This window comes from Pseudorasbora parva, chromosome 6, assembly GCF_024679245.1.
Source record: "Pseudorasbora parva isolate DD20220531a chromosome 6, ASM2467924v1, whole genome shotgun sequence".
Lineage (NCBI taxonomy): Eukaryota > Metazoa > Chordata > Actinopteri > Cypriniformes > Gobionidae > Pseudorasbora > Pseudorasbora parva.
The window spans coordinates 29,361,374-29,384,923 of record NC_090177.1 but is presented as its reverse complement, the minus strand read 5'-3'; the positions used below and the strand labels follow the sequence as shown (position 1 = coordinate 29,384,923).

At 38.6% G+C, this 23,550-nt stretch overlaps 1 protein-coding gene across 2 annotated transcripts in view; it reads left to right on the top strand.

The window, feature by feature from the left end:
- mtcl2 (microtubule crosslinking factor 2) overlaps window positions 1-23,550 on the top strand; it is a 55,143-nt gene that overhangs the window by 8,692 nt on the left and 22,901 nt on the right. For both annotated transcript variants that reach the window (XM_067446594.1, XM_067446593.1), the window contains exon 3: window positions 2,790-2,948. In XM_067446594.1, coding sequence (XP_067302695.1) covers window positions 2,790-2,948 — 159 coding nt within the window. The remainder of the gene's footprint in view (window positions 1-2,789; window positions 2,949-23,550) is intronic.

The window sequence follows — 23,550 nt, the reverse complement described above, 5'->3', positions numbered from 1 at the left end:
GATCAGGGCTGGAGCTAAACTCTGCACGACAGTGGCCCTCCAGGACTGAGTTTGAGGAACCCTGTGCAAAAATTGAAGTATAATTTTAGCTTGATGAGACATGCTGTGTCTTGAGCTGTAAAATAGCAACCTCTGAGCAATAAAATGACCCACTGCACACAATGAGAATAATAAAGAGCAAGTGAGGGTGACAGATGATGATAAGCAAAAAAAAAAAAACAAGAAAAAAAAATACTGTTTGGTCAGATTGGCCTTCGCCTGTTTAGATATCAGTTTAGTAGCAGCATGCTGGAGATAAGAAGAGAGAAAGAGGCACATACTAATGAACATCTTATTGTGTAGCCAGATTGGTCCCCCCACGGTCAAACCACTCTAGGGATTCCAGGAAAACTGACTCTGAAACCTCTCTGCCTGCCTTCTCCCCTTCATTATCATCCATGTGAGGAGTGCACATGCATAATCATCCATGTGCTGCATTCACACGTCAAAGTCAACTCAAACAGCCATGGAGCAAGACAAAGCCCCACTTAAAGCCCACCCTAAGCTGAAAAGAAACTCTAGAGGAGGCGCATTTGAGATATCTTGAATTTTTTTTCTAGAATAAAAACTGAGAAGCAAGAGACTAAGTCTCCATTTACATGCCCTACATTTTATCTCACCGAATATCCTGTTTCACTCAGAAATGCATCACATTATGTAGGTAAAATGGCTTGCAAATGGCCTTTTATGCTGACTCTATGACTCGCTTTTGAGTTGCAAAGGCAGAACTGGTCAAATTAATTTGAGAGTGACATATGGGTGGAAGCAGAAATGGACTGGCAGATGCGTTTAAAGTCAACTCATTTAAAAATATAGTAGCAACTGTGTTAATGGGTTTCCTTCAACACGGCAGTATTTGGTGCCCTTGGACTGTCTTCATATGGCTCATATGAGTTGCATGTGTGCTTATAAAGGTTAACTGAAGGACAGCTTGTTTTTTTTTTCTAAGCAGGGTAAGGTTGAGGTTATAGTGTGAATGTGCCCGGGCATCTGTCCCGCAGATGCAACCAGATACAGATCTGGAGGGGAGTCATTTAAAACGCCCGTTTTCACAGCAGAGAGGCGTAACAATCCTGAAAAGCAGGATCAGAGAGGAGCAACACACACACACACACACACACACACACACACACACACACACACACATAATAAAACCCAAAGACAAACAAATTCCACATACCGCCGACGAACAGTCAGGGACGTATGCAAATATTCTTTGATGGGTTATTACACTCCTTTGATTTCAGTGTTTGGTCAAATGGTGCAGCAGATATGGCAGTTTGCTGTTCATGAGAGGGGCTGTGGTGAGAGGGGTGGACAACAAGGCACCTAACACACGCACACACACACACACACACACACACACACACACACACACACACACACACACACACACACACACACACACACACACACACACACACACACACACACACACACACACACACACACACACACACACACACACACACACACACACACACACAAAGATGACATTGCTGTGCTTCACTATCCCCTTTCCCTGTTGGTCAATAGGTGTCCGTCTTTTTTTTGCATGTAAAAAAACAACAACAGGCTGTGACATTGTCAGTCAAAAGCAGGTGTTTGGCGTCCAGACAGAATGGAGGGAGGAGTGAATGCAAATAATCTGAGACCAACAGACACTATTGGAGCTTTGATAATTAAAGCATTTGTATGACAATACAGACACCCAATTATAATAAAACCCTGGGCCTAGGGTTTAGAAACATACTCTACTCTGTCATGAATCGTCACATAGATGTATTTCCTGCTTGGCTGTTTGTTATTAGAAATACTGATACTGTATAAAAATTCTTGTTAGCTTGGTTGCCTGAACGTTATTTAAATAAATAAATAAATAAATTAAATGTTTCAGGCATTAAAATATGATGTTTTTTAATAACTGTATATTTTACAGTCAATAACTGTATGCATCTTTGATATACTTTGCAATCAAACATTGTATTGCTATTTAAAAATGTAGTTATACCACAATAAAAGCAAGTTATTCTGATAGGTATATTTGAATTGTTACTGTAAAACCAAAAGATTAATATAGCATTATTAATATAATGCAACAACAAAACAGCACTGTACAATTTTCTCACTCTACAACACAACACTTTGGAAAAAAAGATGGTACTGAAAAAGCTGCATTAAATGTAAAACTGCTGAACTAGCTATACGTTTAGATAGTTGCTCCAAAGGATTGAAATTAAAGGAAAGATTGATGGAACAAGGCAGAGAGGCTGTTGGTTACATAAATAAATGGAAAGAATGAGAGAATGAGAGGGATCTGATATGAATTAGAGCATGGTGTTGGTACAGAGGAGCATTGTGGGTACCCAGCTGCACCCTGGCTGTGATTCAGGCACACACAGAGTGAGGACAACCCTCTTTCACGAAGCACAACTCACAAACGGGACTGTATTCTTCCTCCTACCCCCTCATAGTCCCAATTTACCCCTTTCACTGACCTCTCTTTTCTTCATTCCTCGCACACAAACCTACATCATTCCTTTATATGTGTTCAACATACAAAGATTGTCAGTAATGAAAAATGGGCTTGTGTAGCTAAAATGATGTATGTGTGTATATATGGGTTTGAATTTTAAAGCTGAAAGGGGAAAGGAGAGATACTGTATTTAGCCGTATAAAATAATTTTTCTGCAAAGTACCTTTTTTGAAAAACATGAAAAAATATTTAAAAACTGTTGTCATTGTTTTAGGTGGCGAAGGACGTGTCCATCCGTCTGCACAATGAGCTGGACACTGTGGAGAAGAAGAGATCTCGTCTGGAGCAGGAGAACGAGGAGCTGAGGGTCAAACTGCAGGATCTGGAGGTGGCCAAGCAGGTCCTGCAAGCTGAGATGGAGAAGGCCAGAGAGGTTAGAGACAGCTGATCATTCTAGGGTGTTTAACATGAACTGTAGCTATGAAAGTATAGCAAATCTCAAATCTATGGAAAATGCAATGTGGCTGTGAGTGGCTGTGCATTTTACCACAGGAAAACAAGTGTTGTAAATAATGCAATATGGAACCAATGAAAGATACGGCCAGGGTGGTCTTGGTGGTTGTCAGGGCATTGCTTTGTGGTAGCTTCATTGCTAGGAGGTTGCTAGGGTATTCTAGATGGGTTCCATTTCTAAATCTCTAAAATATTCCGGTTGCAAGTTATGACTCCATCAATGTGTGTGTTCATGCTTGTTTCTAGCCTGGTTAAAACCAGACCGTTCTCAGTAGTAACTTAGTTACGGTCTGGCAAAGCCTCAAGGACAAATCATTTCAAAAGGGGTGTCACCATTGGACAATGACGTAGCAGAGTGATGGAGAAACATCTGAGACAGCAATTCTCAGTTTGTGATTTCGAGGAAGATGTTGCAATGGCTTCTGACGACTTTTGCCGTTGTAAAATAAATATGATAATAGCTGGTGTCCACCGCCATTCCGTCAACATTTTGCAAAATTTGTAAAACCTAATAGCATTTCAGACCGACTTAAACATCTCGGATTGACGATCGAACAGAAAACATCAAGCTCTAAACGCATTTGCCCCAGTTGTAAGGAATTTGAATTGTGATTAGAACACGATTTGCAATATTTTGAAAATAAAACAATCTTGATGTAATTTCAGATGTGTTAGAACATTTTCAGACTTGAACATAGTTACGCTAGTTATTTATTTACAATGATTTACAATTTGCACATGACTACCAGATCTAGTGTGAGGAAATAAGCACAGAAAGGCCAGATCCAGAGCTGATGTGTGGTGTTAGCACGTGATCACACTCCCCATCCTCCTCATCAAAGTAGCCGGTGTAACGTTAATTCACATCTGGTAGCCGAGTGTTGTTCTTTGCTCGGGTTTTGACGAAAAGGAAAAGTTTAAATTGCTTAAACCAGACGCGATAAGTGATTCGAATGAGTGCTGTTCCACGGCGGCATCCATCTTTGTAATGTACTGTAATGTTCACCGTCGCTGCGCTGTCGTCATCGTGTAAAGCCCGCCCCCACATTTCTGATTGCTGCCGCGATTTCGATGGATTAGAAATGGGTTTGAATGGGCTCTTTGCCAGACTACTTGCCAGCAAATCTAAATTTGCCGGAAGTTATTTGGGTTTTCCCATGTTAGCTTGTTTCATTGACACCAGGCAAAATCTGTAAGTTAGTTGACATAGAACAGGAAACAGCAAGAGGTTTCCTTCATCATAAAAACAATGATGCATACCTTGGAACAACTAATAATAATAACAACAATAATAAACCATTTTTCTGCAAAGTAATGTAAGATCACAAATCACATTTGTGAGGCAACAGTTGGCGACCATTTGGAGTTGGAACTATCCGTTTTTGTCCATTTTAACTTCAGTTTTAGTGAAATAAGTGTGAGTTCTGTATGAAATTGCCAGTAATTGGGGAAAATGGGATCATTAATTAGTTTCAGATTCTCAGAAAAAGCTTCATTAGGAGCTCATGGGAAGCTTTTTGAAAGGAAAAGTGTTTATGTTGAACTTGATTTGGCTTGGGGCAGAACTCTTAATGTTGACACTTTCATTTAACTTGAGGCGCAGCGCTCCACTGTAGTCAAAGCTCTATGTGTGTTACGACAGGAGCTGAGCGTACTGATCTGTTGACTTTCTCTGTGTAAATGTCAGCTCGGGTGGGTGGGATTGAGGGTGTAAGGGGAGCACATGAATTTAGCATTAGATTTTCTCTACTGACAGTTTAACGAGGAACATAAAGCATGCTCCTTGTGTTTGGTTAATTCTCAATTTTGGCCTGCATTCTTTTAGTAATAATTGATTCTTTGTCTTCTGAGTAATAGATGGTTGGTTGGATGGCCTACATTGGCTCAATGGTTGGTCTGTGCTCTATTAGTTATGTCTGCTGCATGATGGAAAGTGATGAAAGCATTATTGTTTTGAAGCAACGGTCATTATTGGTCGGTTCACTCTTTTCTTTGAGAATCATTTTACGGGGTGATGTATACCGCTGTGATAGTCAGTGCCAGTGCTCTGATTTGCTCGGCTGCACCACTATGGGTCGGCCCACAGATCTGTTCTGCGTTCTTATTGGCTTAAAGCCCAGGGCAGGATGCGTGCCACTCTCTGTTGTTGAGGCCTGAATTCTTGGCTAGCGGGATGGGCACTTATGGTACACAGCGAGAGTTCATACTTAACTGAACTTCTAGAGAATAGCTAGTAAAGCCTTTCAGACAACAGATCACACAAAGAACAGGAAAAAAACGATGGATCATCGCATGTAGAAGAAGATGATCTGATGATCTTGCTGAACATGATATCAGTTAACAGTACTGGGATGAAAGAGATGTATTAAGATTGATTGGACAGCTCTCTGGAATACTTGATTCTGATTGGTCAATTGGGGACTTTGCAAATGTTTTTGTTTAATGAGTCTGACGGCTAAGCTGTATAATGGACAGATTTCCCAAAAAGATGTGCTAGTATTATGTCTCCGTTACTTTTAAATAATTGCATCAAGGTCCTGATAATTATTGACTATACAGTATCTTTTATTTCTTTGGACATATTTAATCTGCTCTTGTGCTCCATGGATCAACTCAACTTATTTTGCTGTTTTTTAGGCTGTTTTGTGTTACATTTTCTGTTGTAACACCATGTTTTATGGACAGGCTACTTAGTACATTTAAGGTAAAAAGCAAATTTTGCTATGGTTCAAGTAGAAGTAGACTGAAGTAGGTACTGTATTTCAAGTTTCTTTTGTTTACTGTAAATTTAAAGCTATGTCTGATCACAAACAAAGCTTATTATTAAACTAAACAAATGAAAATGGTGAAATACCATAAAATTCAAGGATTATTGGACAGTAAAGAAACTTGTGAAAATGTTTAATTTCTATTTTAGCCATAATCACCAATCATTTTGCTATTGAAGTGACTTTTGGGCCTTTTATGTGAGAAAGGCAAGTTTTCATGGGAGCCACGCTGATCGCCATCAAAGACCTCCTTCCTGACACAAAAACAAACGCTCAAACAAAAAAGCTGATTTAGGGCTTTTTAACCTAGATAAAACCCCACCCCCCAAAAATCCTATTTGTCCTTTCCCAAATACACTTTTCATTTTGCTTTCACGCTCTCCATCCCTCTTTCTCAAATTCTCTCTCAATACTTCATTTAACACAGAACGAGTATCGATCGGCACTGCAGCTGCCGTCAAGTCTCACGGGTGATTAGGTTCACATGTCTCCTGATGTTGGGAGTGTAAGAGGGTGTGTTTGTGTGTGTTTATGGCCTTCTGAGGGTGGCCTCTATGTGGAGGGGCTGTTTTACAAGTGTTTAGCAGGCTTCAGTACAATAAAAAGAGGTTTGTAAAAGTCTTTTACAGGTTTTTTCGTTCTCCAAATATGTATTCATACCCATGTGCTAGTTTATCATACAGAGCCCGGTGTGTCTCAACACTGTATATATACATGGGAGGTTGACTGGATATTTATTTATATTTTTCAGGAAACTTGTATCTTTGTTTTGCTCAGAGGGGGAAACCCTGAGAAAGGAAGGAAGTGCTAGGTCACTGGAGCTGTTCTGATGGAAACAAACACTAGATGAGGAACACTATATTAGAGATGAACGGTGCCATGCGTCAGGGCTATTTAAACTTTAAAACCTTTGCTTGCTGTGTAGGGAAAAGCATGGGAATATTTTGAGAATTTCTGAGCATTGAAAAAAAAATTTAGTTTTCCAAGAACTTCCTGAAAGTTGGCGGGATGATGTGGGATTCAGCAAGTGGCTATGTAATTCTGTTCTTTCAGAACTAGTGTAATAAAATGCTGACCTGCTGACTCATGGGGTATTTAACAATTACGAGTACAGTCATAGGCCTGTAAACACAACGCTGTGAGCTTTAAAAAGAACCCATTTCTAGATAGATGAGCCTTGTCATTTCAAGACAAATCAATTTATTTAAAGCAATGTGCCGGTAGTGTGAATAATCACTCATGTACAATGGAATTTTCAAGGTACTTTGAAGAATATTATGGTACATAAATGGTCCAATATATATGTACCATTATAGGGCTTGTTTAGTGTGGTCATATGTTGTATTTCCAACTGCCCTGTTCTCTCCATTATACAATGCAGCGAATCAGAACTCGCAATACACACAGTCAAAATAAAGTGAATGTTCAATGAGGATAAATATATTTACAATAGTCAGTTATCATATTATCCGATATTTACATTGCTCTAAATAACACAAAGAAGGCGAGTTAAACTGAGGCACAATAGCTTCTGGTTTGTGATATCTTGAGCCTGTCTGCCAGCTGTGTTTGTTTCTATTGTACGGTCTGACCTCTACAGCACCATCAAAGCTCATGGCATTAGAGGTTTTGACTAGATTTGAAACATGATGGAAACAAAAGAGAATAAAAGCAAGTAAGAAGCACAAACATATACACTCATGCACGCATGTGGCCTGGATATCTCAAAAACCAAGTGAAAAGAGTACTTACTATGGGAATAATACACTTTATAAAAATATACTTAAGTGCAAACTGAATGAAATGTTTTCGGACACGTAATTGCAATTGTAAATAAATTAGAATGCATTAGTTTAAATTTATATTAAGTGCAATTATCTGAACTTGGGACTTAGATGCATCTTTATATGTACTTTCATAATTATTTCTACTGTTCTGCCGAATGTGCTGACTATTATGGTAAACGATGTGTTAAGGGGGTATGTCAAACTGTGTAGTATGGCAGAGCTAAATCCTTTCACCAAATGATAAAGTGGCAGTTTAATGCATTTTAGATATATATTAACTTTAAATGTTAAATCGAATAGCACACTACAGTTAAAATTATAAACATGTACTTTTTGTGTGCTTTAGTATGTTAGTCACATTGATATGTGACAACAAAATATTATTAAAAGTAAAGTTTTTAAAAAATATACTTTTAATATTTAAAGTATACTACAAGTGCACATTCAGTAAAATTAAGTGGACATCTTTTTCACATGGTGTATCATTCAGGTCCTTAACACAGATTTTACTACTTAGTCTACATCAGCTCCCTAGCTTCCTAGGTCGTGAATCAGTTTATCGTGTTCATGAATTCAGGCACTGGTAAGGACAGTAAGGACACTGGCTCACTACACATTAATACTGATGACTCTATTTCCGGCAAAATGGCAATTTCCTCATTGTACAACATCACTGGTATTTATGAACAACAGCAGAGTTGATATCTTTCTGAAATTGTTTTGTGTTTTATTTAAAGTATATATTAATACATACATTGTTTGTTACATATGTGCAACACTTCAGCTGTAAATAAATGATGTTAGCTAGATTATGTTCATTAGCTGTCTAGCAATGTACACTATACATAACACATGTGTTCCCTGGAGTGATGAATCATGCTTATCTTTTTGGCAATCCGATGAACGAGTCTAGGTTTGGCGGTTGTCAGTAGAACGGTACTTGCCTGACTGTGTTGTGCCAAGTGAAAAGTTTGGTGGAGGGGGGATGGTGTGTAGTGGGGTTGTTTTTCAGGGGTTTGGACTTGACTCGTTAGTTCCAGTGAAAGAAACTCTTATTGCTTCAGCATACCAAGACATTTTGGACAATTTCATGGTAAGTTTGGGGACGGCCCCTTCCTGTTCCAACATGACTGCACACTAGTGCACAAAGCAAGGTCCTAAAGACATGGATTGAGAAGCACCCTTAAAGTTAGTGGTTTGTCCAAATTCCTAATAAATTAGTATATATGAGCAAAAGTAATATTGATGATCGCCTTAGTAAACACCAATAAAACTTTTTTACCTTTACTGTTCCAGTAACTGTTCCAGTTACCTTTAAGTCCAACCAACTCCTGGTTTAATCTGAAATACATCCAGATACACATACATGTTCTCTCTTCAGGAAACAGGAGGGGATTTCATGCTCTAGTAAAAGTCTGCATGAAAAAAATGAAACATACAACAAAAGACATGCAAGACTCAGTACTAATGAACACACACATTCATGCACACTGGCCTAACCTGCGCCATCTAAAAAAAACAGTTTCATTCAGTTGTCATACAAACTTCTACAGCTCTATGCCAACTAAATGCAGGAGCAGATGTGTGTTTGATATCTTTCTGTGCTTCTCATGTTCACACACACAGGACTCAATGGATTGACTGGTGTAATGCCGCCTTCACATGCTATCGGAAAATTCCTAAAAGTGCTGATTACGAGCTCATCCCATACAAATTTGACTTGACAGGACGGTCATGTGCATTTTTTAACTAGGAAACTAGTATTTACAATAAGTCCGATATCATGTGAAGGCATTATGACACACACTTTTGACTGTTGTTGTTTGTCATTCATCATATCTTCCTCTTTTTTTCTTTTTGAGCCATTTAATGGACAAGAGCTATTTTTAAATGTCATGTCACCAGACCCAGCAGAACATGTTGGTCAGGGGAAAAGGGGGATTTCTAAAAGGGTTTAGGATGTCAGTGCTTGCTTGATTTGACATCTCTGTCACTGGAGTGAGATTCGGTGTGCACTTTTAAATGAGAGGCCATTATGTCTTAAACCAAGACTCAAATGTCCTACAAAAAGCTGTTAGCTCTGTATGTGTGTGGATGTTTTTACACTCCAGACAGAGAGCTTGTGATCTCCAACTGCTTCCACTTGAGAATTACACGACTGAACAAATGGCTCAGGCAAAACAAACAATAAGAGGATGTTGGTTGGGAGCAAGTTTGCGGCAAGCTCTTTTTTTATTGAGCTCAGCGCTATGCAGAACTGACAGACAAAGAAAGCACAGAAAGGGAAATGTGTGTTTGATTGATGTCTGGATAAAAACACACACACACACACACACACACACACACACACACACACACACACACACACACACACACACACACACACACACACACACACACACACACACACACACATATATATATAATGCTTTTGAGCACTGAGGCTGGAGGTTATTAAATTTGAAAGTGACAATACTGCAGTGCATGTAGGTCATTTATAAAACCCATGTACACGCACAAAACACACATGCACACACCTTGTGTAAAGCAAGTGGCTGTTCTATTTCTGCTTATAATTGGCGTCTAATAGTGTTGTCTCTTGGATACATCTCCACACAAACTGCATTAGGGGAGCACCATGTCATGTATTAAGATTGTGACCGTGGAAACCAGCTTAGATCAGCTGTTTGAAAGAAGTTTAGCATGTCGGACAAGATTAGATCTGTCAGGTTTATGGACAACGCTTGTTCCCTGCTGTGTCAGTCTGTTTGTAGGCCTGAAACATAATCTACACAAGTACATACTAACTTGTTTGAATACTTTATTTTTATTTGATTTATATTTATTATTGTTTGATAGAATATTTTGCTGTGTGAGATTGTTACATTCCTTAAAAAAATGTTTTAATAAACTAATTATTATTGTTATTACTTTGAGAAGTGCATTGTACAATAGTAGATTTCACTCATAATTTTAAGGTAATTTTTGTGGCGTGTTGTAGTGAAGACCTTTGAGTTTCTGTGTTGTCTATGTTTAAGAATGTGTAGTAGACAAAATTGTGCTGCTCATTTACACAAACAGTCAGACACATATAAAACATGTAGAATTCGGGCCCTATCATACACCCGGAGCAATGCGGCCATACACGACGCAAGTGTGTTTTGCTGGTTTCAGCCTGAATCATTTTCCTGTCCTGCGCCACATCGTACAACAGGCTGTGTGGCTACGAGGAATGATTACCTTAAAATGTACGTCTACATGCAAGTTAGAGGGATTTTATTTAAATGAAATACATACACCTTTAGCTATTTTCAGATTATCCTTTTGTGCACTAGCTTTGACAGAATAAATTCAAATGCAATATAGTTCAAATGTATACATCTGTTGCCAACTCCTTCACTAGTCCATATCACGATTTGATTAAGTGGAGCCATGCCTTTTATATATTCATCCAAATTTTGCCAAAATTACATTACATTCCGAGTTATACAGTAAATTTCAATTTTAGGACTGGATTCCATCTGTTTTCTGCATTTCAGTAATCATAGGGCCCTTTTTAGTATCTTATGACCACAAATAGCAGCTTTACAAGATTTATAATCAATTGAGTGTTTGCGGCACAGATATTTCTAACAATTTGAGAGTGGGTTTTTCTCACAGAAAGCTTTGATCCACAGTGCTATTTCAATTGTTTTATTTATAGCTCCCATCCACTGGTGTTTCCCAGGAGTGAGGTAAAATGAAATGTATTTGCATTGCAATTGATTATCCTAAAAAAAATCCATATTACTGAATCAAATCATTCATAGCAAGGTTATCAAATTGGATGCATGTATATACAGCACGTTTGAGCCCAATAAAATATTTGTATTGCTTATATTGTGAGTGAGAAATATTAAAAAGACGTTTTTGTTTGTGCAGAATATGAGTTCTTACTCCTGTTGAACAGATTTACACACATACAAGGCCTTTAAATCATTACACAACCCAACTAGCACTTTCTGCCTCGAATTCTCAGGTCTCTTAGGTGAAGCTAATTGGTTAGATCTCAGCTCTTCCGCTTTCTTCCTAATCAGATCAGTAAGCTATTGCTTTGATTTTGTGTATGAGACAGATCTTATATAAGAGCTGTCTCCTCACATCCAGGATCTTGGGAATTCTACGTTCCGTGAACTTCATTTGGGTCAACCATCAATCTTCTACTTACGTGACACACACACTGAGTGCTATATAAGCGTGCGCATGCACTCTGGTGCATTGATTTTATATAGAGCATGGATAACAGTCTTCGCTTGAATCGCTTCGTTGCCTTTGTATAAGACTAACTATCAATATTCATCTGTATCTGACTGTCTATACACCTCACTGATCAGTTAAAGGGTTATTCACTATGGCTTGTTGGAGGCTGCAGACACTTATTTGGAAATACCTTGGTTGAAATATAGATTTATAATTCATCTTAAAATATGACGGGTTCATTACAGACAAAGTCCTAAATTGCTTTAGAAGAAGCGCGTGAAGTATGATTGTATTAGGATCTTCTGTTTTAGATATAATAGCTTGAGAAGTGAGCTGGGATTGAGATTGATCACTTAATCAGAATCAGAATTACACTTTCAGCAATTCTCTTTAGCAAAATGGTTTTATTACTACAGGCCAGTGACCTGCCCACCTTATTGATGTAATCTGTCTAGACCAATAACCTGAGGTGATAAGGCCAGCAAAAGTACAGCTCTATTTAGAATAGAGTACTATTGTAGAAGCACTACTGTGCACATACTGTACAGGGTACATTCAGAAATGAATAGGGGCTTGAAAAAAAAGAAAAAACAGATCTGGTTTCACACACAGGGATTAGATTAAACCAGGTTAAGGATTTAGTTCAATCAGGACATTTAAGTAGCTATTATAAATGTGCCTTAGAACAAACATTACTGGTGCTTGCATCTTGAGACAAAACAATAGCATTGACATAATAAGATATGCCAGTTAAATGGTGTGCTTTCAGATCAAGCATTTTAGTCTGAGACTAGCTTAATCCTTGTCTGTGAAACCGGGGGTGAAAGTGACAAAAATGCTCCTGGAATTCAAAATCTTTGGAAAAAATATGCATTTTAACCTAGACAGTAGAAATAGAAATCATATAAAAATATGTTAAATATATTTAATTTCGTATCTGAAAGTCAGATTTACTTAGATTGAGAATTTATCTGTATATGTTAAATTAAATTCATTCATTTTACACAATGTATAAAGCGGGTCTGTGCAGTAGTTAATTTAAGAAATAATTTCGGTTTGATCCAACCCTTATAATGAACTTAATTGGCATCCTAATTAAATGAGACTGGTTTGTATGTGTTAATATTAAGTAAAATTAGATTATACTTTTTTTGTCTTAATAAAACCAAATTATTACTTGGATTAAAACATATATATATTTTTTAGATTATTAAGAGAAAAGCATTGTGCATTGCATTGTGGGATTCAGAGTGTTCTTTGCTAGTGCACACCTACACATACTGCATGCCATTTTACCATACCATACAACTCCTTATACAGCAGGCATACTAATGCATCATCATTCTATAATACTGAATTCATTCTATTTGTATTTGGCAACAAATCCATTCAATACCAATTGAGGTGAAATGTGTTTATGCACTACAGACCATTATCTTTATCAACAGAGAAGGGATTGATTAACAAGCCATTAAATGGCTCACAACGTAATTATACAGCTCTTGGACAAATAGTCTGTTTTTTGTCTGTTGCTTATTGAAACAGATGCACTCTAGATTAGTGACTTTTGCTCCATAATGACCATCTAAATGACTGACCATTACAATAATCTAATAATGATTTTCAATAGCTTGCTAGTATATTATCTATTTCCTTCTGAGCGTTATCTTCTGCACCCATCGCTGACTCTGTGACCATCTCAATGTGTATCTAATGGTCAATGACTTTTCTGCGCCAATGATCTATTTTTGTGCTTGTTAGTGAACCACAGAAAAACGAAATATAAGGCATCTCCAGAAGGGTTTTGTTACTATGGCCTTATTTGCCCCTTGGAAGATACAATAAGTACACCATCTGACCACATATAGCATCTTTCTCCATTGATGACTCTTCAAATATATATTAGCGATGCACGTAATTAGCCGTATAGACCAAAACCACAATTTGTACCAGGCTTTACAGTTTTTTCTGCTGTAAAGTTGGCCATTTTACATGTGGCTCAATGAGATTCTGCTCCCTTCTGGAGCTTGTCTCTAGTGGCCAGTTGAGGAATTGCAGTTAATGTTACTTCCATATGGGCTTCAACAGAAACTGGGGGAGGTTGCTGCTTGCTCAAAACAGCCTGGCTGCGAAATTGAGCGCTCATGAACAAAGATAGCCGATTTCAAATCGGTTGCTTCCAGGAAGATCTTGCTTCAGCCAAACAACTGCCATTGAGATGAACGGACATGCTTATAAATAGCTTTCTCTTGGTATTATAGACCTCTCTCTCATGATAGAGTGCTTTTGTGTGTTACTTGTCCATCATATTTTCTCCTGCTCAGTCTTTCTCTCTCAGATTTGGTGTATAGCCTCTGAGGATTTGAGAGGTTCTCTTGATATATTTTGCTGCAAATTGAAAAGAAAATTGAATTGAGTCTGTGATGTATTCTAGTTCAGGACTAGGACAGACTGTCTGAAAATGCAAAAGTGAAGAATAGACCATTCAGATGTCTACAAACCTGCAAATGTTTCCCATATATTTTCATTCTTAGTTATGGATGTAAACTGAGGAATTTGACCTATTTCAGTCTTTTCCACAGATTCCAAAATCCTCCTCCAGCTTCAGCCTCCCTCTCTGAACGCCAAATGTCGTTTTTAATACAAAAGAGAGAATAAAATGTGCAATGACAGGAATGTTTGGAGCATTTTCATGTGCCAGAGCGCATGCGGCTGGCAATCTGACACGCTAATGAACGTCAAGTGCTTGCTATTCTCTCTAACGAGCGCATGGGCTCCCTGATTGAATTCCTTTGAAAGAGGAGGACCAGATACAAAGACAAAGAGCAGTTTATGCGGCGGTAGGGAGCTGGATGTCTTCTGTACTATCTTCCATGGAGAAAACAAAGAGGTTTATAATCAGTTATCATTAAATTTAAATATTGAAAATGGTCAAGATTATCAACATGACATCATGACTTTGCATAAAAATACCTTTCGAAAGCCAAGTGGTGTGTTATCTGTAGGCATTTTGAGCTATCCGCGTGTACACTGTGTGATTCTGCGTGTATGTCAACGGCGAAACGAACCATCATCTCTGCGTACACGTATGTCTACGCCATGTGATTCCGCGTGAATGTCTAAGCTGAAACGAACCATTATGTGTGTGTGTGTGTGTGTGTGTGTGTCTCTGTGGGCCGGTAATCCCTACGTTATGGGGACAAAATGTCCCCACAAAGATGCATGGCAAAATCCGAAATCCTTGTCCTTGTGGGGACATTTTTAGGTCCCCATGAGGAAAACATCTTTTAAATCATACAGAAGGAGTTTTTTTTTGAGAAAGTAAAAATGCAGAATGTTTCCTGTGATGGTAGGTTTAGAAGCAGGGGCAGTGTAGGGGGATAGACAATACGGTTTGTACAGTATGAAATCCATTATGCCTATGCAAAGTCCCCATAAAACATGGAAACACTACATGTGTGTGTGTGTCCACAAGGTAAATGGATTTATAAACATACTAAATTATGTTGAAAATGTAAAAATGCAGATTGTTTCTTGTGATGGGCAGGGCAGGGTGTGTGTGTGTGATGGATAGGTTTAGGGGTAGGGGGATAGAATGAAACTGCGTTGATAATGTTTTTGCGTCTTGATAGCACGCGAAAATGGCATACGAATCGGCGTATTATACATACACCATTTCATGAGGTCAGTCTGAGATTATCATGTATTTTCATGCAAGAAATCATAATTTTTGTGAATGTTTTAAAATAACTTTTAATGTGATATGTGTACATTTTTCTCTTAGGCTGCAGATATATGCTACAGATTTTCTGTTTCCCAGTGTAAGACATGCCGTGACTGCTTTTGATTGCTGTGTCAGTGGTGTTAATGAGAAACAGGCTGCTATAGTTAGATTTGATTGGCCCACACCTGGGAACAATTAGCCCATGCTCAGTACAGGTGTGATTCGCCACCTCTTCCTTCTCCGTTTCTCCATCATTAATCTTTTGAACTTCACCAAATGGAACAAAACACACCGTTTTAAGAGATTGCAGACTGTTGACATGAATGCACATGTCTACACCCTGTTATATTTATGAGATGACTGATCAGGTCAGCAGTGTTTTAATTAATGATTATTACCATTTGAATGTTGAAAATGTGGATATTTCGATATATGGAGGGATAAAAGAGAGGCAGGTGCCCTCTGTTGTGGTGGCGCCAAGGCTTTTTGTGAAGGGTTTGCACACAACAGAAGCTTATTAAACTCACACAGGCAGAAAATAAAGAGGCTGAACAAACCTTTCATATGACACAGCTTGTGTAAAGAAGGTGTAACAGAACGAGATGAAATAACTGTTCCTCAACCCAAATTACCTTTATGCCTTTGTTTTACAATGCATCTCAAGCAAGTGCTGAATGAGGAATAGTTTTACTCAGAAAAGATGCATTAATTAATCAAAAGTGACGGTAAAGACAATGTTACAAAAGACTTAGATTTCAAATGAATGCCTTTTGACCTTTTATATTCACCAAAGAGTCATTTTTTCAGCATTTTAGAATGATTTCTGAAGGATCATGTGACACTAAAGACTGGAGTAATGATGCTGAAAATTCAGCTTTTTCATCATTGGAATAAAATTAATTTTTATTTGATTATTGCTGCTGAAGAGCAAATATGGACTTGCTACTATATATACACAGAAATGCAGTTGTAAGCATCGCAGCAGATCTATAGGCAGGTGGAACTGGGGAGGTGGAAGGTTTCAGATGAATTCTGATTAATACTAATTTACAGCAAACAATGAACCAGACTATTTAAATGTTGAGCGAGCAATCTCATTGGCTGCAGGATCAGCATAGGCCAATCAGCTTGTGCAATGCAATAATGATGTGATTGCAGATTGCATGTAAAGGACCTATCAGCCTCTGTCTTTTGACTGAACTTAATATTTATAAGTGTTTTCGACTTGATGTGGTTGATGTATGACAAATGACAGCAATTACAGAGCAGACGGCTCCAGATGCTTCCGAAACGCTCTCGTGGTACTTTGTAATATAACGAACGGTCTGTGCAGTGCCACTTCAAGTCAAACACGACTATTATGTCTGCCAGTGAGTCAATTTGTCAATCTAAAGTCATCTAATTAAGATGATTCTGTTATTCACATTCTCACTTTCTTTTTTCCATCTGTTACTTCTCTATTCTGGATCATACTCATATCTGCCTTTCCCTCATGGGCTTCATGTGTAATTATAAAAGTGATTCCCAGCTCTAATTAACACTCACGCCCGATAAGCATGTAAAAGAACTGTCCCGCTCACGGGTGGACAGAAGCATATGTCACTCTTCTTGAGTGTGAGAAAGCTAGAGGCAATTGCTGCTATATGCCAAACTTTACCCTGGATAAGTAATCCAAGCACAGGATGAGCACAATATGTGATACATTGTGTTCGCATTGGTAAAACAGCAACAGTGATTTGTTGACAGGTGCAAGCAACATTACCTGGCAGGCAGAGAAGCTGCATGCACCTGTGTGTGTATGTATGTGTGCAAGTACCAATAGGACTCTGTTAAAAGAGACATATCATAGAGAATAGGATTGTCTTTGCGCTTTTAAAATAAAGTGGTTGATGTGTACACTGATGTGCTCTATCGATGCACGTAGAGGTTCACCAATCATAACAGAGGTCATTTACATGTAGAGGTCTTAAAAGGGCCATGATCAAGTGTGCCGCACGCGTCCTGAAAAGTGAAGCCGATCGCTTCAACCGCCCCCAGTATAGGTCGTAAACCCCATCCCCTCCATGCATTCGAATAGGACGCAAGACAAACTAAACAATCTACACTTCAAATCTTTTTTGCTAGTTTTTATCACGTTGATGTAAGTTCAAGTGCTCTTTCTTTAAATATGTTGTTTTATACCCTATTCGTACGGGATTAGTATTATCTAGGGACCTCTGTGATTTAGAAATTACTCCCCCACATCTGAGTTTTGCATGGCACATTCACACGGGATAACCAAAGCCTGTGATTTTACTCAAATTTACTGACTTATCTCCCGGATATGAAATAAGTAAATGTTTTTTCATTATAGATACATCTATGAAATCATAAACAGTCATATGTATCGATATCTTTTTATAGTAATACAAATAATTTTGTTCAGTTAGAGAACAGACGCTACAATTAATAACTGAACTGAGCACAGACTAGCGGCAGGAGTCAGATTTCATTTATCACGAGTGAGAAGCTGATTACTACTACGGCGGAAGATTCAGTTTCAAAGCTAAATGTAAAAGCGCCCAGCTTGTCATTGTACTGTTCTCTTGTTATGTTTTTCATTAAGAATAGTATTGATATTAATATTAAACTCACCATTCAAGCAATTTGCTCCCAAATTGGTAGCCTACTCATTATAAAGTGAAAGTATAATCCGTGCGTGAATTCATAACGTTGCACAGGAAACAAAAACCTTTCAAAAAGGATATACGATCTGCCTAATCCTGGCCAAATCACAGAGATGCCTATTCGCACGGGACTACTATTATCACAGGTTCAGCAAAATATGGTAGGTAATTTGCGGAGAAATGTTTACTTTGCAAATTACAGATATGGCCGATTTGCACTGGATTAAGATCACAGACATTCTCTGCAATTATTACAAATCACCAGAGGTCCCTAGATAATCCCGTGCTAATAGTGCTTTAGTTAGTTATTTGATGCTATAAAAACGTGGGTGTGACGCCATGATTGACAGTTTCTCTGAGCGAAGTCGTCACTGAGGCACCAACTGACTTTTTTCAGGAGGAGATTGGAGCTTTAGCTTTAATTTCTAAATTCCTATAACTTTTTATTTCACACGGACATAAGGAGTTGTTCTGCAGTAAACTGTACTAACAGATACTGTGGAAGTGTGGGCAAGGTTTTGATATCACGGCTCTACTTCCTGCTCAGACGGTGGTCCCAAATCAGCGCAAGATGTCAGCGCCCTATTCGGACATTGGTGGCTTCACTTTTCTTCAATGGAAGGTAGTGAAGGGGCATCGTCCCTCTTTTTTACAGTCTATGGTCATGATATGAGTAATCAAATTTGCCTTGATCTTTTTAACTAAAAAGAGGTCTTTGCACCATTAAAACATCCTGTAAGTTTCAGAGCTTAAAGGTCCTCCTCACAAAGCATTTATTTAATCAGGCTCCAAAAACACCTCTTCTGGCTACTGGGGGATTTGCACCGTTACACAGGCAAATGCATTTGCATTTGATTGCCTCCATTGACGAATAGTTTTACATCATGGCACCATAGGCCCCGCCCACTGACATTCAGTCTGACACTTGACACCAGAAGCGTTGGGTTGCATTGTGTCAAAAGCAAATAGAATCAATTGTAATCACTGCTGTCTACACTGGATACAGCATGCAGATGCCCATTCACTTTACTCCATGCGCTTGAGGACACAGAACCAAAAAACAACCTGTTTCAGGTTTATTCATCACAGGTAGATTGCAAATGGTCTTTAAAATATAAGTCATGATGAGTTGTCTTAGACAGTTAGACAGGACAAACAGTCCAATATGGATTTAATTTGTTTGGATAGAGGTTTTGGAGGGAGCTGTAGACTTGTTTAAATGCATGATGTTTATCACTGCCATCCTGCTATTGTAAACTAATAAACATTCTGTTGCCATGGATCAAAGAGACAGAATATCTCATTTCCTAATCACATACAGAAGGATGAAATGTGTGTGGGAAACACACAGCACCTGCAGGCTCTCAGTTGCTTTATGAAAAATGCTATGCTAATGATCCGGCTTTTAGCTTCCTTGCTTTTTAGTGCAATTAGTAAGGGAGAAAGGAGGGGAAAGTGGTGTTTTTCTGCAGTTGTTTTGCCTGTTTGTGCAGGAGGAGAGGGGCCTGCTCATGTCAAATGGATTTGAAAGGTTGTGATTTCCTGTTTCCCCTCTCCTAACTTCCTCCCCCCATTTATTCATCAATTTGTTCCATTGAACTCTACAGGGGAACTGCTCACAAAAGCCGTTGTCATGGGAACCCATTATAGTCTGGAGCGGTCGGGGACTCATGTCTCTGCGGTCTGGGAATTGCAGAAAGGCAATGGATTTACCACAGCTTTTCTCTCTGGTTATGTCTAGCTTATGGAGCCCTGCACAGTATAAACTGCATGCCACCTACTTTTGAAGTAGTACGTGAAATAGAACGCATTTGATATTATAAACATTTTACACACTAGTATAACAATTTGTATCGCATGCGGCAATGCATTGTTGTCACATGACATTTTGTTTGTTTTACTCTGCAAGTGGTATTTAGTTTAATTTAATTTAAATTATTTTGCATTTTTAACCCAATTTCGTGAAAATATCTGAATTTGATAGTCTGTTAAAGTAAGTTGAGAAATTGTTGCTAATATTACTTAAATTTTGTCACACTGGAAAATGTGTTTCCTCTTTTAATGAATTGCATTGTGGGTTCTGTTAATCTTTGTATAGAATCCAAGCAATTGAAAAAAGTAATTGTATTTGTTCTGAGAAAAAAAAAATGTTATATCACTAATCACTATTTTGTGCGATCTAAGTAAAGGGAAAATAGTGGAGTATATATAGTATATACATACTCACCTAAAGGATTATTAGGAACACCTGTTCAATTTCACATTAATGCAATTATCTGATCAACCAATCACATGGCAAATGCTTCAATGCATTTAGGGGTGTGGTCCTGGTCAAGACAATCTCCTGAACTCCAAACTGAATGTCAGAATGGGAAAGAAAGGTGATTTAAGCAATTTTGAGCGTGGCATGGTTGTTGGGGCCAGACGGGTCGGTCTGAGTGAGTATTTCACAATCTGCTCAGTTACTGGGATATTCACACACAACCATTTCTAGGGTTTACAAAGAATGGTGTGAAAAAGGAAAAACATCCAGTATAGGCAGTCCTGTGGGCCAAAATGCCTTGTTGATGCTAGAGGTCAGAGGAGAATGGGCCGACTGATTCAAGCTGATAGAAGAGCAACTTTGACTGAAATAACCACTCGTTACAACCGAGGTATGCAGAAAAGCATTTGTGAAGCCACAACACACACAACCTTGAGGCGGATGGATAACAACAGCAGAAGACCCCAGCGGGTACCACTCATCTTCAAATAGGAAAAAGAGGCTACAATTTGCACAAGCTTACCAAAATTGGACAGTTGAAGACTGGAAAAATGTTGCCTGGTCTGATGAGTCTAGATTTCTGTTGAGACACTTAGTTGGTAGAGTCAGAATTTGGGTTAACAGAATGAGAACATGGATCCATCATGCCTTGATACCACTGTGCAGGCTGGTGGTGGTGGTGTAATGGTGTGGGGGATGTTTTCTTGGCACACTTTAGGCCCCTTAGTGCCAGATTGGGCATCGTTTAAATGCCACAACCTACAAACACAAACAATGCACCATGTCACAAAGATTGAATCATTTCAAATTGGTTTCTTGAACATGACAATGAGTTCACTGTACTAAAATGGCCCCCACAGTCACCAAAACTCTACCCAATAGAGCATCTTTGGGATGTGGTGGAATGAGAGCTTCGTGCCCTGAATGTGCATCCCACAAATCTCCAACAATTGCAAGATGCTATCCTATCAATAGTGGACAACATTTCTAAAGAATGCTTTCAGCACCTTGTTAAATCAATACCATATAGAATTAATAATAATAATAATAATAATAATAATAATAATAATTTGTTACATTTATATAGCGCTTTTCTAGGCACTTAGAGCAATTTAAATATAGAAGGGGCAATCTCCTCAACCACCACCAATGTGCAGCATCCACCTGGAAGGCAGCCATATTGCGCCAGAACGCTCACCACACACCAGCTTATGGTGGAGAGGAGACAAAGTGATTAAACCAATCAGGATAGGGGGAAGATTAGGAGGCCATGATGAACAGGGGCCAATGGGCAAATTTGGCCAGGATGCCGGGGTTACACTCCTACTCTTTATTGAAGAACATCCTGGGGTTTTTAATGACCACAGAGAGTCGGGATCTCGGTTTAACGTCTCATCCGAAAGACGGTGCTCTTTGACAGTACAGTGTCCCCATCACTATACTGGGGTGTTAGGACCCCCTGCTGGCCTCACTAACACCTCTACCAGCAGCAACCTAGTTTTCCCAGTTGGTCTCCCATCCAGGTACTGACCTGGCTCCGCCCTGCTTAGCTTCAGTGGGAAACCAGTCTTGGGCTGCAGGGTGATATGGCTGCTGGTAGAATTAAGGCAGTTCTGAAGGCAAAAGGGGGTCAAACACAATAGTAGTTTGGTGTTCTCAATAATCCTTATATACAATAATGAGTGTATGTGTGTCTACTGTCTATATAATATATATATACTCCTGGATGGCCCAGCAAAAGTACGCATCGAGGGCGTATATTGACTGCAAAGGGAATCCTAAAATGACAAATGGGACACCCTACGGTCACATGAACTTAACGGACCTAAATGTACCTCACAGTTCCCTAAATGTTCCTCACAACTCACAGTTCTTTACACACATGCTCCCGATATTGTCTTTTTTATTGTCCACATTGTCTTTTTACCTGGCAGGAGAGAGAGATCATGTTGTATTGCAGGTGTTAGCTATAATCTGGACTTTCAAACTATTACAGTTCAAATCCTAATCTTCCCTGTGTAAACCGACAAATAAAACTATTTTAAAGAAAATATATCTTAGAGTCTCTCTTATGCAACAGGCCATGCTCATCACTGACGATGATTTTGAGGGACAACGTTTGTGAAGTGGAGCATGACTTACAGACCCTCTCAGTTTGACACACTCCGTTAACTCAAGTCTTTATAATTCAGTCAAATGAGCCAGTGAAACAAAAGATACTCCATTGATCCTTTGGAATAAATGGAGTTTGTTTAATACAGTGACACGTTCTTTATCCCCCTTTATGTAACGTGACATTATCTTATTCCTTACATCCTGTGTTCCGAGGAAGAGTGTGTTTCATAAGAATAAGTCAAGCAGGCACAAGATCACGGCACAGCTGAATAGACCTGTGTGTGTGTGTGTGTGTGTGTGTGTGTGTGTACTGGTTCTCAGATTTCTGTACCTGCATTAGATTTCATGGTGTTGAAATTCAGGTAGCTGATAAGCAATTCAGTGATCAGATGACAAACTTGGATTGTGTTGGAAGTTTCAGCGTGTGCTGGCAGCGTGAAATTATGCAATGATGTACATGAGTAGACCTCTTTTGTCATGTTTCATAAAATAAAATTTCTTTCTTATTTTTATTTTGTCACCTTCATTTTTAATCTAAGTGTAATGACTTGACCATCCAGTAAAACCAGTGAGACTCTCTCTGGTGGCATATGCAGAACTTTGGATCATTTAGTCCACTTAAACCCTGGAAGCTCATGTTCATCTGCCTCCACTTTGCAACACTCACATCTCAAAATACAATCAACAACCAATGACCTAATCCGTTACACTTGAATATATATCATAACAGAAGAAAAGATCTGTGGTAACTTATCACCATAAACAAAAATAAATAAATAAAAACTCTTTGAAATTTGTCCAAAACATGTGGGTAGGGTAAAAAATGAATGATTTCGGGAAGCCTGTTATTGGTGCTGGGTTTACAGAAAATATTTCTTACCAAGCATGAAATTGTGTTTAACGTTACATTACATTTCTAATTTAACATTGCATTACATGTCTTTAAGCTGTGCGTATTGT